Source organism: Oncorhynchus clarkii, chromosome 17 (assembly GCF_045791955.1).
Source record: "Oncorhynchus clarkii lewisi isolate Uvic-CL-2024 chromosome 17, UVic_Ocla_1.0, whole genome shotgun sequence".
Classification (NCBI taxonomy): domain Eukaryota; kingdom Metazoa; phylum Chordata; class Actinopteri; order Salmoniformes; family Salmonidae; genus Oncorhynchus; species Oncorhynchus clarkii.
This window is the reverse complement of record NC_092163.1, coordinates 26,459,200-26,477,896: the sequence shown is the minus strand read 5'-3', so window position 1 is coordinate 26,477,896 and position 18,697 is coordinate 26,459,200. Positions and strand designations below refer to the sequence as shown.

Below are 18,697 nucleotides of genomic sequence, written 5' to 3'. Positions count from 1 at the left end.
TTTACATTGTTTATATATAGGCTATAAGAAAAACATTTGTTTTCACCTAATTTCCTTTTTGTTGTCAGGTGGCCGGAAGACGCTGAGGTAGGAGAATTGTGTTCATTGCAGATTCTTCTCTGCATTTCAATTGGCTTCTCAGAGAGGCAGGGTAGCCTCAGCAACGTGCACAGTCAGGGTCTCCGGCGCTCTACGAATCATTATATACGCCCAGCACTGCGATGATGTTACCTGGTAAAGGGCGGAAAAAATCTCCAAGCTCCACATGACAGTATTTCGGCAGAATGGTCAAGAAATCCGGCAACGGTGGTGTTTACCCGGGTCCAGTTGCGGAGAAAAAACTCAAAGTAGGCTTTGTCGGGATAGAACCTGGGGCTACGGACTCAAACAAAGATGCGGCGCTGCTCATAGCAGGTGCGGACGCCAAGGCAACAGCACGGGGCAGCATCCTTAGCAAACCGAGATCCAGCCTCTCCGGCAAACCCAAGCCTCCAAAGAGAACTGTATTCTACAGAAGACTGCAGAATTTTCTTTACAATGTTTTGGAGAGACCAAGAGGATGGGCATTCATTTACCACGCATACGTGTAAGTATTTGTTTAAATGGGTTAAAAGCAAGACCAGGGTGATAAAAAATAATGCCCCCAGCCACCAACACGGCCTCGAGAGGCGTCTGAAACATCGTTTCATTATTGTCTTCTTTATATAGGCGGTGAAGACATTCAAACGACGGACTCACCGGGAAGTATAGCGCGAGGGTTGTTGGGCGTGCAGTCATTCATGTATAGTTTCCCAACTGGGCATACCACGGTCATTTCAACGTGTATATTGGGTAATATCTGGTTAAGACATTGAGCAATGAGATTACAATTTACAGGTAACTGCCAAAATAAAGGAAACATTCCAGTTAATGAGGGATACAAAGTATTTTGAAAGCATGTGCTTCCTGAGTTAATTAAGCAATTAACATCCCTTCGTGAATAGGGTTGTGTATAAAGATGTCCAGTTGCCCATTATTTTTGTTACCATGGCTAGAAGAAGAGATCTCAGTGACATTGAAAGGGGGGTCTCAAGGAAATGTAGGGGGTTTAAAGGGTGTGTGTGTGTGTGTGTGTATGTGTGTGTGTACAGTACTAAACCTTTTTTTCAACCAATATAATTTATATCAACCTTTTACATTTAATCACTCTCTTCCAGAGGCTGAGTGGCCTTCCGGGCAAAGGCCAGATGATTTAGGGGGTTTTAAGGGTGTGTGTGTGTGTGTGTGCCACCAGATCTCAACCCAACTGAACACTTATGGGAGATTTCTGGTGCAGCAACTGAGATGGTGTTTTCCACCACCATAAACAAAACACCAAATTATAGAATTTCTTGCGGAAGAATGGTGTCGCATCCCCCCAGTAGAGTTCCAGACACTTGTAGAATCTATGCCAAGGAGCATTGAAGGTCTTCTGGTAGCTCGTAGTGGCCAAATGTCCTATTAAGACACTTTGTTTGTGTTTCCTTTATTTTAGCAGTTATCTGTATATTCACCCAATCAAAAAGACAGCTAAAAGTTAGTTGAATTGCCAATGAGTTATCACTATGCTTTCAACCATCTAAAAGCTCAACCAAATTCCAATGGAAAAACAATGTCTGATTTTAGGTTTAGTCTCACTGCACTTTCAACCATTTAAAAGCACAGCAAAGTTTAAATGGGAATACAAAGTCAGATAGTTTGTTTATTTATACAACAGATGTTATAACAGTGCTGCATCTAATAGCAGAACCAATTACCTGGATTGTGGTTGAGGTTCCCTGGGTGGAAGGGATCAATGCCGTTTAAGATTCTGCACATTATTATTATTGCAGCAATTATGAAGGTCCCCACAGACCTGCGACAACCTATGCATGCGATCTTGAACTTATCTTGAATATGATTACAGAAGAAATGTGTAGTTACAGTAACCTAAATGTGGCCATGAATGTGTTACTCATTTTAAGGTTGAATGTTACATTAGTTTGTAAGACTAATTCACTGTATTACAAAAGTAATATTGAAATTGTGTTTGGTTGACAACGCAACCAAATATCAACATTTTAAAGGAGAAGCAGTAGATTCAGTGCATTCGGAAAGTATTCAGACCCCTTGACTTTTTCCACATTTTGTTACGTTACAGCCTTATTCTAAAATTGATTCAATAATCACACCACCTCCACCATGCTTCACGGTGGGAACCACACACGCAGAGATCATCCGTTCACCTACTCTACGTCTCACAAAGACACGGCGGTTGGAACCAAAAATCTAAAATTTGGACTCATCATATCAAAGGACAGATTTCCACCGGTCTAATGTCCATTACTCGTGTTTCTTGGCCCAAGCAAGTCTCTTCTTATTATTGGTGTACTTCAGTCATGTGTTTTTTTTGCAGCAATTCGACCATGGTGGCCTGATTCACGCAGTCTCCTCTGAACAGTTGATGTTGAGATGTGTCTGTTACTTGAACTCTTTGAAGCATTTATTTTGGTTCCAATTTCTGGGGCTGGTAACTAATGAACTGATCCTCTGCAATCCTCTGTGGCAGTCCTCATGAGAGCCAGTTTCATCATAGCGTTTGATGGTTTTTGCGACTGGACTTGAAGAAACATTCAAAGTTCTAGAAATGTACTCGATTGACTGACCTTCGTGTCTTAAAGTAATGATGAACTGTCGTTTCTCTTTGCTTATTTCAGCTGTTCTTGCCATAAAATGGACTTGGTATTTTACCAAATAGGGCTATCTTCTGTATAACACCCTTACCTTGTCACAACACAATTGATTGGCTCAAGGAAAGAAAGAAATTCCACAAATTAACTTTTAACAAAGCACACCTGTTGATTGAAATCATGAAGCTGATTGCAAGAATGCCAAGAGTGTGCAAAACTGTCATCAAGGCAAAGGGTGGCTACTTTGAAGAATCTTAAATATAAAATATATGTTGATTTGTTTAACACTTTCTTGGATACTACATGATTCCAAATGTGTTATTTCACAGTTTTAATGTCTTCAGTAATATTCTACAGTCTAGATAATATTGTTTTACATTTAAAAAAAACTTGAATGAGTAGGTGTGTCCAAACTTTTGACTGGTACTGTGCATTATGCTCCATACATACATACATACAACATACACTGTATGCTACAGTTGAAACGAAAACACGATATACAGAAAATAAGGCACTTACTTTGATAGCAATGCACAGATGTCCAAAGTTATTATTTGTAAGGAAAACTTCAATGGAACAATGTGAGCGCCAGCCAGAAAATGTGCCAGTTCATGAAAGATTGCGCAAATGTCTGCATACTTGATGTGCGGAAGAAATGGGGAAGAGCTCTCCTCAAAAAGGGAAGTTTGTCCGGCTCAGTAAAGCCTCAAACATAAATTGTCCGTGAACACTGAAATGGGCTACTTCCATGTGAATTAATGAGGAGGCGGAACACACCTCAATTCAAACTGTTGTTAGAAAATACAACTTGTTAGAAAATAATTAGAAATGAACAAGTTGAAACATAGCCTATAGATAATGAGCATGCAGCGCTTGTTAACTAACATGTTGCGTAACAATCACGTTTTGGAATAGTGAGTGCGTTCTCACATCACGTGCTTAAAACAACTCATGCTGGGGCGACCATTAGAAATATTTGGAACTCACTTATGAAAAGGTTAAATGAAAGATGTTTGGAACCACCAGGACTCTTCCTAGAGCTGGCTGCCGAGTGGAACTGAGCAATCAAGGGAGAAGGGCCTTGGTCAGGGTGGTGACCAAGAACCCAATGGTCACTCTGACAGAGCTCCAGAGTTCATCTGTGGAGATGGGAGAACCTTCCAGAAGGACAACTATCTCTGTAGCACTCCGCCAATCAGGCCTTTATGGTAGTGGCCAGACGGAAGCCACTCCTCAGTAAAAGGCACATGAAAGTCTGCTTGGAGGCATCTAAAGGACTCTCAGACCATGAGAAACAAGATTCTCTGGTCTGATGAAACCAAAATGTAACTCTTTGGCCTGAATGCCAAGCGCCATGTCTGAAGGAAACCTGGCATCATCCCTACGATGAAGCATGGTAGTGGCAGCATCATGCGGTGGAGATGTTTTTGGCAGGGACTGTGAGACTAGTCAGGATCCAGGGTAATATGAACAGAGAAAAGTACAGAGAGATCCTTGATGAAAATCTGCTGCAGAGCACTCAGGATCTCAGGTCTGGGTGAAAAGGTTCACCTTCCAACAGGAAAACGACCCTAAGCACACAGCCAATACAATGCACGAGTGGCTTTAGGACAAGTCTCTTAATGTCCTTGAGTGGCCCAGCCAGAGTCCGGACTTGAACCTGATCGAACATCTTTGGAGAGACCTAAAACTAGCTTTGCAGCAACGCTCCCCATCCAACCTGACAGAGCTTGAGAAGAGTTGCAGAGAAGAATGGGAGAAACTCCCCAAATACAGGTGTGCCAAGCATGTAGAGTCATACCCAAGAAGACTGCCAAAGGTGCTTCAACAAAGTACTGAGTAAAGGGTCTGAATACTTATGTAAATGTCATATTTCATTTTTTAAAATATTTTTTTTATACATTTGCAAACATTTCTAAAATACATTTTATAAAAAAAATGTATATACATTTGCAAACATTTCTAAAATGCTTTGTCATTATGGGGTATTGTGTGTAGATTGAGGGGGGAAAAAACAATTTAATCCATTTTAAAATAAAATGATAACGTCACAGCCAGTGCGCGTACAGTAGCTAGTTGTGTGATGCAGCACTCGGCACACTTATCACGGCCGAACAGATACTGCCTGATCATGAAAACTCATTTGTGCTATTAGCTAGAATGTCACTACACTAGCTAGCTAGAGGGAGTATTCAGCATTGTGTGTGAACTGGCATTTTTAGCATCCCTTTCATTTTCATTATGGATTGATATGAGACTGGTTCAGCCAGCAAGCAGATGCAGGGTTGGGGAGTAACTGTTTACATGTAATCTGATTACAAAAAAAACTTTAACTGTAATCAGTTATGTTACAGCAAAAATATTGCAATCAAATTACAGATACTTTTGAAAAACTAGATGATTACTTCTTGGATCACTTTTAAATGTTTGCGAAAAAAACAAATACATTATCACACCTTTCTGTTTTCTCAATGACTTTGAATTCAGCTTTGAAAAAAGGTGCAAGTTTAAGTTTGTTAAGTTTTTGTCTTCTTCTAATGCACCTTAAGGGGAAAGTAATCAAAAAGTAACAAAATAATCCGATTACATTACTGAATTTGGGTAATCCAAAAATTACCTTACTGATTACAATTTTGGACAGGTAACGAACTAGTATAGTTTACATTTAGAAAGTAACCTACCCAACAGATGCTAACGTTAGCTAGGTAGCACATAAATACTGATTCTACAACCACCAAACACCTTAGCTAAATGTAGGATTAAGTAGTGAATTTGCTCATGAAAAAAAAATGTTTTTGTGAAGATTAACTCTGACTTTTTTGATGATGAAAGGGGTTTCAGAGGATGATGTTGCCTTGGTGATATTTTTTAGTGTTAGAACAGCACATTGTAGCCACCCTCCTTATGAGCTACCCCATGAGTGTTTGCGAGTTATCAGACAGATCAGTGCAGATGGCCATGAGACAATGACCCTGGATGGGAGACCCAAAGGGTAGCTATAGATCCAGTAGGAGGTACTGCCCAAGTTATAGTTTAAAAAATATATATACTGGAAATAACGTTGAAGATCTGACGTTGTTTCAAAGGTACAAATTCAACATATTTTATACAAGGATTGTCTCTGTTGAAATTTAGTTACAATGATGACATAATGTGGTTAAAATGTCACACTCAAAACAACGGTTTTGACTTTGGATGACTTTTTTTCAAATCCAATGTATTTTCCACTTAGATTCCACGTCACAATACGTTGACAAATGACATTGAAACAACAATTGATCCAACCAGTTTGTGCCCAGTGGGATGGCATGAGCAGAAATCATTTAAATATCATCATACTTTAATTAGGCATGTATGTAGCCTATTCCATACATATCCTTTATACGGGTGTGAATGGTGGTATGGGCTACATTGTTATTAGTTTGTAATAACAATCTAATCTGGGCTACTTGGCATCACTTTGAAATCTGTCATTCCTTGACATTTTTGTTAATGTTGTTGACATAGCCTTTTGATAGTACTTTATCCATTTAAATGGCAACCTAGGCGATCCATGCGATTATGCTTTTAGGAACGTGGATTATGCATTTTTACATCAGATCATAGGCTACTGCTGTGTCAGTGTGAATTCCTTAAATTACACAGATATGTCTCATGTTGAATTGTCAACACTTTACCAGTGGCAGTCACGCCAGAATTTCCCCTCTAACTATAGTTAATAGTCTGTTGATTTAATGTGATTCTAACTGAGCTAATTGAGTGTACTGCTGTAACCCTTCAAGGGCTTTTCCTAATTCAGCACCAAAAGCAACTGGACAGCTCCTCTAGCTCCTACTTTGTGTTCCTGTAAAGCAAAGCACATGGCTCGAACACTATTGCATTTGCGCCTAGAGGCAAATGGTTCCTATGTTAGGAACCAAATGATTGAATCATGATATTAGGCTTTTTTTTCTGTTTGGCTGTTTTCATTTGTTTTTCAATGCAGTATGGATATTTTTTGTAACAGAGTAGAGCGTCTGATCAATGAGCATTTATACACTTTGTCTCTCTGTCTTGCCATCGCTCACATCCTATTTCCTCTATAAGTACTGTTGTGGCCTAAGTCAGAAATATGAGATTCACATCCTTAGGCAGTTTTTCTCTTTCTCTTTACCAATGAATACAGTAGGCTTTTGTCAAGTACTGATATCCAATAATACGCCTATGCTGTTTATCTCTCTTCCTCCTTCCTGTAGATTGAACATAGTATACTTTTATCAAGTCATATGCAGTTAGTCTCTCTCTTTCTCCTTCCCATAGACAATCACAGTAATAGGCTTTTATCAACATTATTTCCTGCAAAAGCACTACGTCTACTCATTTGCAATCTTGGTCCTAGCAAATGGAGTGTACAGCCAATGCATTAGAGTCAGTCTGGGGATGAATAAAACATTGATTAGAGACAAATTAAAAGTCTTGCAAATGATATGGGCGTTTTCACACTGGCACAGAGTTCACCCTGTGGTGAACAGGCTAGTAGGTTCAGACCAATGATTTATATACACACTAGATCCGTGGTTCTAGTGTAGCCCTGAACTAGCACACCTGATTCACTAATCAAGGGCTTATAATAATTTTTAGACAAGTTGAATCAGGTGTGCTACCTCTGGAATAGTTCAAATACATGGAATGGCTGGGGGTCCCCAAGGAGAGGTTTGAGCACCACTGCACTAGACTGACGCTGTTTTAAAGCCACCGTGCCTCCAACTTGGCACTCGCCCACCATTGTAAAAAAATATTTTGCAAGCTCTAGAAATGCATTTATTAATGTCTACATTTGTTTTTGCCACATGTATTATATTGCAGACAGCTTAATTCATACTTTTAAATTATATTATGTCAGCTAAACATAGATATAAAAAATATATATATAACATTTTCCTTAAAGTATAATTTTCAGAGATTGCTAATGTTATTGTCCCCACTACAACAGGAAAATGATTAAAAACATGTAATTTTGTCATTGAAGAATTTCATTGAAATACTATAGAATTCAACGGAAGTTGATGGCACCTTAATTGGGGAAGAAGGGCATGTGGTAATGGCTAGAGTGGAATAAGTGGAAAGGTATCAACAACCTCAAACACATGGATTCCATGTGTTTTGATGCCATTCCATTCGCTCCTTTCCAGCCATTATTAAGAGCTGTCCTCCACTTAGCAGCCTCAACTGGTAGAATTCCATTCAATCCTATGCAGGACTGCTTCTACTTGGGAGTGCCAATGTGGCCTCTCAATGTCCAATACATGGCATCAGCAATCCATGGTTTATATATGTCATTGGTTCAGACTCCTTGGCATTTTCGCTTTGAACCCAGGTTAACCTGCCCAGGGGTGAAATGGTCCATGCGGAAATGCTTATCAAACAGAAAATCTAATGACAAGAATACAGGCTGTATCACAACCGCCCGCGTTTGGGAGTCCCATAGGGCGGCACTCAATTGGCCCAGCGTCGTCTGGGTTTGGCATGTGTAGGCCGTCATTGTAAATAAGAATTTGTTCTTAACTGACTTGCCTAGTTAAATAAATAAAAAACAAACAACATGCCTTTATCTAGCATAAAACTGCTATCGATTCCAAGCTGACAATAACATAACTGTGAATGTTGTGTTGTTTTGTTTTAGTTTTCTTTTGCCAGAACTCTGTGTTGCCGCTTACACTCGTGTGCAAGCGGCAACATGGACCCTTTGCATTGACCAAACAAACACCTATGTATAGCTAGGCGTGTGCGCATACTGTACATGCATGAATTTGTATTGGGTGCTTGCTGTGACCAACCCAATGTCGCCGCATGGTTTATTTTACAGTGCTGGCGCAGTTATGGTCCCAGGGGGCCTTGAGGTCTATCTTGGGCTGTGCTGGGTCTGAGCTAGTGGCGCCTCAGCACTCTACTGATTAATGAGTCATTCGGGAGGTAGATAGTGAGCTCACCTGAGTAGAACTGATAAGACCAAGGCACTGCCTGCCAGCCTGACTATTACATCTGGCTGCCTGGAACACTAACACACCGCCTAGGAGATAACGACGGGACACATTGATTCCCCCTTCAACATGAGAACCGTGCCTGAAAGCCTGATTGGCGTTTGCAGTGATAAAGCAAGAGGAGAAAGAGAGAGATAAGGAATTGTCTGACAAGATTGTTGAGGGATGAGAGGAGAGTTTCACAGCAGTCTCGATACAGGAGACTATTACTGCATCCACAATTAAAGCTTTGAGTGATATAAATCTCTGTGTCCAGGTACTCCTGTCAAATTAGTCCAGGCACTCGATCAGATTAGATGTATTTCTGTTTTTGTTTCCTGATCACCCAATACTGATAAGTATTTTAAAACTTTTTAATGCACACTCAGTCATCCCAAAATATACATTTTGCCCCATTCTGCCTTAAGCTAAAAAAAAAAAAGGAGCTCAAAAGAACATTCAATGAACCCGACTTAGGTTTCATGTCCTTTTTCCACCTTTGGGATTTACATCGGTGCTTGGCCTAAAGATTCAGCCTTTTGTGTTTCCATGACTGAGGCTGGGGCCAAAGAAAAGTATTAGACGGGCCCACATTGGTCCTACTTTAATTTAGTGCCATTGGGAAGTCTTATTATAATGTAGCCGAAGTGTGATTCATTTCAACTAAATTACCAAAATGTACAACAAAAATCTTCATGGGAACCAGGAGGTAGCATTGAGAAGGCGTAATAGCAGCTTGTAGAGGCAACATCTGTCTGGCAAAAGGCTGTGGGCCAAGTGCCTAATGAGGCTGAAAAACAGTGACTGCCATTGGGTAAGGGTGCTACCAGCTCCAGTCTCCCAGTTGGACTGGTGTGCTTGCCGAGCCCAGACTCCAGGCACTCTCACTGCTAACAAGGAAGATGTGTGCAGTATGTTGCAGGTGGTAGTGTGGCAATCCCGTTCCCAGACACTTCTGCCAAATGCTTTGCCCAATAGCCTGGGGACAAGGTTTTGTAGTGTGACAACACTTTACTTAAAGCCAACAGGTAGGTTATAATGCATTATGATGTGGTTATGTTTTGTAAGACTTGTCCTTCGCATATATGACCCTTTTATAATGACTTAGTATCTTTTCATAATAACTAAATGCCGGTCATTTTGAATAACTTAGCAGACGATTTTATCCAAAGTGATTTACAGTCATACATTTTACGAATGGATTGTCCCGGGAATCAAACCCGCTACCCTGGCGTTACAAGCACCATGCTCTACCAACTGAGCTACAAAGGACCACTTTCATTGGTGGACTTGTCGTTAACATGCATGACCGTTTTATAATGACTTAGTGTCTTCTCATAATAACTAAATGGCGGCCATTTTGAATCAGTTGAAGTGCTGATACATACACAGACCAAACCATACAGTATAAGCTTTATTATAACAAGTTCTAAACTATGATAGCTGAAGGCTTTAAGTAAGTGTTAGTGGTAGTTTTACTATACGTAGTTGTGTGTTTGTGCGTATGTTTGAGAGCATGTACAGTCTATGTGCGAGGCTGTACCTCTGAGTGTGCAACCATACTGACATTCGTGTGTTAATGTGTGCGTTCATGTGCGTGATGGCCACAATTTGGACCGCGTGGTAAAACCCAGGCCATTTTAATTTCATGCACGTTAACACTCACTTTGCACTATACACATGGCGATACACATAACATATAAAACACATATATGAATGCATACAATTTATCGGTATGGTCCCGTTTTTGTTTGTTGTAACGCTTTCTCCATACATAACTTTATTGCAGAATGACAAGTCATGACATTTGTTATCATTGTTTCTCTATGTTGAGTGTACGCTTCATTGTTTACGTGGTAACAGTCACTGGTGTAATTTAACGCATCTAACTTTATCATTTAACCATTATTCTTCTCAAACAAACAGTCAAAGTTCTATGTGATGTCTTGTTTACCTCTGTGTTTCAGCAGAGTTACCGGCACCATGCCTGTAGCATGTATGCCGCTGTGTTCTGTCTAGTAAAGGAGGTCCGACCGGAATCCCATTGCCTCTGTTCACCGCAGGGAAATGTGGATAATGAAGATAGAATATATAGTGAAATGGTATGAGAGGAGTATTTAATCAGAATAGGAGTAGCAACTACATTCTGCCTTAAATGTTTTGCTAAAGGCTCTAGCGACAAAATTAATAGCGTTGGGAATAGGCCATCTCCTTGTCTACATCCCCGAAAAATAGGGGATGAACTTGAGTGTATGCCATTAGTAGAAACCATAGCAACAGGGTTAGCATATAACACACGAACCATATCGATAAAATTATTTCCCAAACCAATTTTTTCCAAAATAGCCCACAAGTACTGCCATTGAAGCCTGTCAAAAGCCTTCTCAGCATCTAGACAACACAGCACACGGTGTGTCCAGCTGTTGTGGTTCATGTACTACATGCATTAATCGTGCATTAATTGTCAACTGCAAGGCGACCTTTCATAAAACCTGACTGGTCCATGTGAATCGACTTTGATCCAAATACTTTTCCATCCGTAAGTAACTCCAATACTTTTAAACAACATTTTTGGTCCGAATTAATTAAAGATATCGGACAATAATTTGCACAGTCTGTGTTATCTTTCCCTTTCTTTGGCAGTAGAGAGGTTAATATATATATATCTTTTTTTTTAACCCTTGTCGATGGCCGAATGAATTGACTCCAAAAATACTGGTCCTAAAATGTCCCAAAAATGTGGTAACAGCTCAGGTGGAATGCCATCCGGGCCAGGTGATTTACCCTTTTAGCACCTTTCAGTGCTGACTCCAGTTCTTCTAATGAGATGGGTCGGCCCCGATCCGCAGATTGCATCTCCTCCAATAAGGGCAAATCAAGATTATCTAAAAACTGCTTGCAGTTGTCTGGTTCAAACTGGATAGAAGGTTTATATAACTCCTGGTAAAAAGACTGAAATGTTGCATTCATTTTTCAAATCAAATCAAATCAAATCAAATTTTATTTGTCACATACACATGGTTAGCAGATGTTAATGCGAGTGTAGCGAAATGCTTGTGCTTCTAGTTCCGACAATGCAGTAATAACCAACAAGTAATCTAACTAACAATTCCAAAACTACTGTCTTGTACACAGTGTGAGGGGATAAAGAATATGTACATAAGGATATATGAATGAGTGATGGTACAGAGCAGCATAGGCAGATACAGTAGATGGTATCGAGTACAGTATATACATATGAGATGAGTATGTAAACAAAGTGGCATAGTTAAAGTGGCTAGTGATACATGTATTACATAAGGATACAGTCGATGATATAGAGTACAGTATATACGTATGCATATGAGATGAATAATGTATGGTAAGTAACATTATATAAGGTAGCATTGTTTAAAGTGGCTAGTGATATATTTACATCATTTCCCATCAATTCCCATTATTAAAGTGGCTGGAGTTGAGTCAGTGTCAGTGTGTTGGCAGCAGCCACTCAATGTTAGTGGTGGCTGTTTAACAGTCTGATAGCCTTGAGATAGAAGCTGTTTTTCAGTCTCTCGGTCCCAGCTTTGATGCACCTGTACTGACCTCGCCTTCTGGATGATAGCGGGGTGAACAGGCAGTGGCTCGGGTGGTTGATGTCCTTGATGATCTTTATGGCCTTCCTGTGACATCGGGTGGTGTAGGTGTCCTGGAGGACAGGTAGTTTGCCCCCGGTGATGCGTTGTGCAGACCTCACTACCCTCTGGAGAGCCTTACGGTTGAGGGCGGAGCAGTTGCCGTACCAGGCAGTGATACAGCCCGCCAGGATGCTCTCGACAATTTCCTGTGGATGAGAAAGTAAACCTTTAACTGGTGATTGAATAGATTTTCTAGAAGTACAAGATTCACTTTGTTTCAATTTTAAGGCTAGAAGCCTGCTTGGTTTTCTCCCATTAAAATAATAGTTCTGCCTCACTCTATGCATGATGAACTCAGCTCACCTCCTTATTAAATCATTCAGTTCCAGTTTAAACACCCTAAAATCATTGCTGACATGATTTGAGTAATTCCTTTTCAGGATCTGTTCAAGTGATTCAATTTTTTTTCCAACAACTTGATTCTGTGATTCTTGGCTTTATTAAGGTGAGATGCAAAAGAATATGTAAAGTCTCTGATAAACCCTTCAGTAGCCATCCATGTAAACCTTGGGTCCTCTACAGAGTCCTTTGTTTTTTACATTTTTAAATTTTACCTTTATTTAACTAGGCAAGTCAGTTAAGAACAAATTCTTATTTTCAATGATGGCCTAGGAACAGTGGGTTAACTGCCTTGTTCAAGGGCAGAATTATTTTGCTAAGAATTCAACTACTTTGGCTTGAAATTCAGCCACAAACAATTTGTTTTGAAGAAGGGTCGTATTTTTTATTTACCTTAAAGCTCACATCCACTTGAGTAACCTTGGGATTATGATCTGAAAGCGTGACAGGCACTATTTGCATTGGCGCGACGCACATACTTAGAGTACGTGAGAATAGAAAACAATCAATTCTAGAGTATGATTTGTGATATGCAGAAAAGCAGGTGTAATCTTTGATGCCCGGATTCTGAACTCGCCACACATCAGAGATGATTGAGATGTTCCGTCATTGCGTTCAACGCTAATGATGCTGATTGATGGGCATGTGAAAACGTTTGCGTGGATCTATCAAGCTTGAGATTGAAAACTGCATTCATATCTGCCCCTATGACCAATTTCGTACTCTGAAAGTGATAACAATTCTCATGTAAGCCCAGGGAAAATGCTCTCCTCAAAAACAGCGGGTGCATAGATAGACACAAATGCTACTTTCTTGCCATATATAGACTTGTAAATGTAAGCTAAGCGGCCTGAAGTATCTTTGCTAGTCTTTTCGATAACTAAAGTTTAAATTCCTTTTTATCAAAATAACCACGCCTTTGGACTTAGAGGCTCCACTAGTCGAAGCAGCAACTTTATACACCTTATCCTGTAAGCAAATGAGATTCCTGGATGAATGCAATAGCAATATTTTTGGTCTAAACATTTGAGTTCTCTTAATTTTTGCATTCAACCCACTGACATTCAGGCATAAAAGAGACCGTTTAACCATTGTCAAAAACAATCCTGGTAATTACGAGTTGAACTGAAAGTGGTTTAGATTTACCTTCGATAAGTAGTGACCGAGATTAAGAACCCTCCCCCCACCTGCCGCCAGAACCCCCGCCCTGTTTCTGAGAAGTGTGACATCCACACAACGCAGCTCTGTAGTTCTCTAGAACTCTGGCCTATTCCTCCTAAATAAAATATATTCCAATCAGTTTATCCAACATATCAAAAAAATATTTGAAAGTAGACAAGTTCAGGGTGATATAACCAAGCGAAATGACACTTGTGAAGCTGTGTAGCCAAACATGAAAACAAAGCCTGGCTACAGTGGTTTAGGAAAATAGGGACACAATGAAGTGATGAATGTTAATCACCTCCAAAGCTATCAAACCCTACTAATTACGTTCCAACTTCAACATACCTCAATTGAAATGTTGTTGAAACGTTAGGTAGTCTGATGATTGCTGTAAATCCAAGAGTTCAAACAGTGAAAACATTACCATATTTTCTGTAATCCGGTACTAAATAATAATAATAATGAAGAAATCATATAAAGCATCCCAAATAAAGTCAACAGGTTAAACCAGCCTCCAGCTCCACTAGCCAGCTAATGTTAATCCTTAGCTCCAACAGTGAAGGAAAGCGTCCTCCGTTTTCAGTCCCGGCACTAGGTGAAGTTCCTGTCCAAAATAAAGATACAGCGGGGAGAACAAGTATTTGATACACTGCCGATTTTGCAGGTTTTCCTACTTACAAAGCATGTAGAGGTCTGTCATTTTTTTTATCATAGGTACACTTCAACTGTGAGAGACGGAATCTAAAACAAAATTCCAGAAAATCACATTGTATGATTTTTAAGTAATTAATTTGCATTTTATTGCATGACATATGTATTTGATCACCTACCAACCTGTAAGAATTCCGGCTCTCACAGACCTGTTAGTTTTTCTTTAAGAAGCCTCCTGTTCTCCACTCATTACCTGTATTAACTGCACCTGTTTGAACTCGTTACCTGTATAAAAGACACCTGTCCACACACTCAATCAAACAGACTCCAACCTCTCCACAATGGCCAAGACCAGAGAGCTGTGTAAGGACATCAGGGATACAATTGTAGACCTGCACAAGGCTGGGATGGGCTACAGGACAATAGGCAAGCAGCTTGGTGAGAAGGCAACAACTGTTGGCGCAATTATTAGAAATTGGAAGAAGTTCAAGATGACGGTCAATCACCCTCGGTCTGGGGCTCCATGAAAGATCTCACCTCGTGGGGCATCAACGATCATGAGGAAGGTGAGGGATCAGCCCAGAACTACACGGCAGGACCTGGTCAATGACCTGAAGAGAGCTGTGACCACAGTCTCAAAGAAAACCATTAGTAACACACTACGCCGTCATGGATTAAAATCCTGCAGCGCACGCAAGGTCCCCCTGCTCAAGCCAGCGCATGTCCAGGCCCGTCTGAAGTTTGCCAATGACCATCTGGATGATCCAGAGGAGGAATGGGAGAAGGTCATGTGGTCTGATGAGACAAAAATAGAGCTTTTTGTTCTAAACTCCACTCGCCGTGTTTGGAGGAAGAAGAAGGATGAGTACAACCCCAAGAACACCACCCCAACTGTGAAGCATGGAGGTGGAAACATCATTCTTTGGGGATGCTTTTCTGCAAAGGGGAAAGGATGACTGCACCGTATTGAGGGGAGGATGGATGGGGCCATGTATCGCGAGATCTTGGCCAACAACCTCCTTCCCTCGGTAAGAGCATTGAAGATGGGTCGTGGCTGGGTCTTCCAGCATGACAACGACTCGAAACACACAGCCAGGGCAACTAAGGAGTGGCTCCGTAAGAAGCATCTCAAGGTCCTGGAGTGGCCTATCCAGTCTCCAGACCTGAACCTAATGGAAAATCTTTGGAAGGAGCTGAAAGTCCGTATTGCCCAGCAACAGCCCCGAAACCTGAAGGATCTGGAGAAGGTCTGTATGTAGGAGTGGGCCAAAATCCCTGCTGCAGTGTGTGCAAACCTGGTCAAGAACTACAGGAAACGAATGATCTCTGTAATTGCAAACACAGTTTTCTGTACCAAATATTAAGTTCTGCTTTTCTGATGTATCAAATACTTATGTCATGCAATAAAATGCAAATGAATTGCTTAAAAATCATACAATTTGATTTTCTGGATTTTTGTTTTAGATTCCGTCTCTCACAGTTGAAGTGTACCTATGATCAAAAATTACAGACCTCTACATGCTTTGTAAGTAGGACACACTGCCGATTTTGCAGGTTATCAAATACTTGTTCTCCCCACTGTATATAAGAGTTGAGTAGTCAACTAAACGTTAGCTAGCCGGTTAACTGCATCTTTAGCGCCCAGTTGCTCCCGTTTCATTCTCCGCCTCCTTATCAACCTGCTGTCTGTTGAAAGTAAGTCGCAGGGTAACGGGATAGATCAGAAAAGAGGGTATTTTCTGCGTGTACAACACCCTCTGGACATCTGCAAATGCTTTCCTTCGCTCATTTGTGAAGGCACTGTAGTCTGCATAAAACGTATGGTTCTCCCGGCATCTTGGATGGGCGCATTCTTTCTTGCTTCCCGCACTCCTTGTAGAATAGCATTGCGGTCTTGGTATCTGAGAACCTTGAAGACGATGTCCTGGGGGTTGTCCTTCTTTGCATTTTGGTTGTAGATCCTGTGGGACCTTTCCATTTGAATCGGAGTAGTAACACGTGACGCAATCCATTTCTTGCAGGAAAGCAATTGCATCACCTCCCTCCCGGTTTGTAGTAATCCCCGTGACCCTTGCGTTATTGCGTCTGTTTTGTTCCTCAAGCGACGCCATTTTGAAACGCATCTTCTCAAGTTCAGAAATGCAGATGTTCACCTCCCTTTTTAGGCCCTTTGCCTCAGTTTGAATGTGATCCACTTTTTCTATTAGTGCTCGAACTGATCCCACGTGGGTGTCCAGTTTATCTTGCAAGGTAGCAACTTGTTCCTTCACTCCTTGAATTGCTGCACCAACAGCACGTGTAACCACCTCATCCTCTCTTGTTGTTCAGCTAATGAGATGGCATTGCTAAAGCATCATTAGTAACCTCAGTTTTCTGGTGTTAACAGTGCCTTGCGAAAGTATTCGGCCCCCTTGAACTTTGCGACCTTTTGCCACATTTCAGGCTTCAAACATAAAGATATAAAACTGTATTTTTTTGTAAAGAATCAACAACAAGTGGGACACAATCATGAAGTGGAACAACATTTATTGGATATTTCAAACTTTTTTAACAAATCAAAAACTGAAAAATTGGGCGTGCAAAATTATTCAGCCCCCTTAAGTTAATACTTTGTAGCGCCACCTTTTGCTGCGATTACAGCTGTAAGTTGCTTGGGGTATGTCTCTATCAGTTTTGCACATCGAGAGACTGAAATTTTTTCCCATTCCTCCTTGCAAAACAGCTCGAGCTCAGTGAGGTTGGATGGAGAGCATTTGTGAACAGCAGTTTTCAGTTCTTTCCACAGATTCTCGATTGGATTCAGGTCTGGACTTTGACTTGGCCATTCTAACACCTGGATATGTTTATTTTTGAACCATTCCATTGTAGATTTTGCTTTATGTTTTGGATCATTGTCTTGTTGGAAGACAAATCTCCGTCCCAGTCTCAGGTCTTTTGCAGACTCCATCAGGTTTTCTTCCAGAATGGTCCTGTATTTGGCTCCATCCATCTTCCCATCAATTTTAACCATCTTCCCTGTCCCTGCTGAAGAAAAGCAGGCCCAAACCATGATGCTGCCACCACCATGTTTGACAGTGGGGATGGTGTGTTCAGGGTGTTGCTTTCACGCCAAACATAACGTTTTGCATTGTTGCCAAAAAGTTCAATTTTGGTTTCATCTGACCAGAGCACCTTCTTCCACATGTTTGGTGTGTCTCCCAGGTGGCTTGTGGCAAACTTTAAACAACACTTTTTATGGATATCTTTAAGAAATGGCTTTCTTCTTGCCACTCTTCCATAAAGGCCAGATTTGTGCAATATACGACTGATTGTTGTCCTATGGACAGAGTCTCCCACCTCAGCTGTAGATCTCTGCAGTTCATCCAGAGTGATCATGGGCCCCTTGGCTGCATGACTCGGTGGGATTACACCAGTAATTTGAGATATCACTAAAAGTTACATTTTTTATATATATATAATTTTGATTATATAATTTTGATTAATTTCTCTACAATGTTCTTGGCCATTTGGTTTTTCTAAGACTGTTATTTGTAACAGCATGATTCCATTTTCATGGAGGTATTTTCAGAACTTTTCCTGTTTTGGTTTTAACCTCCATTGTCTTAGTCATACTTTACATCCCAAATGACACCCTGTTACCTACAAAGTGCCTTTCTTTTGACCCAAGCCCTATTGGCCTTAGTCATAAGTAGTACACTATGTAGGAAATAGGGTGTAGTTTGGGAAAAATGCATACTGTTTTCCCTTAAAGGAAAACTCCAAAATCTTTTGATATTTGTTCCATTAGTCAATTTTTTCTCAACATTTTTGGACGAGTGACTAGTGAAACAAATACCACTAACAAATACAAGCAAATGTTCCTTTAAGTGTAGTCAGAAGCCTCAATCAATATTGATTGTTGTTGATATTAACATCATATGGTCAGAGAGGTCAAGACAAGCCTGAATATTGATGACAGCCTTGTCATGGGATGTAATAATGCCCCTCTGTCCTCAGAGGTGGCCGTGTCAAGGAGAGGGCACACACACACCTCAAATGCACATCACCTCAAGGTTTTTGCTCTTATAGCTTAGGGAATGCCAGACAACATTGATCCATGTCACAACATATATTGAAAAAATATATAAATGCAACAATTTCAACAATTTTACAGAGTTACAGTTCATAGAAGGAAATCAGTCAA

General features: G+C 40.6%; 1 protein-coding gene across 1 annotated transcript in view; it reads left to right on the top strand.

Annotated features, from left to right (window-relative positions):
* Positions 1 to 258: 258 nt before the first annotated feature.
* Positions 259 to 18,697, top strand: part of LOC139369696 (potassium voltage-gated channel, KQT-like subfamily, member 2b) — a 75,896-nt gene continuing 57,457 nt past the window's right edge. The window contains exon 1 of the mRNA XM_071108953.1: positions 259 to 586. Within this exon, the coding sequence (XP_070965054.1) occupies positions 285 to 586 (302 nt within the window). The 5' untranslated portion in view covers positions 259 to 284. The remainder of the gene's footprint in view (positions 587 to 18,697) is intronic.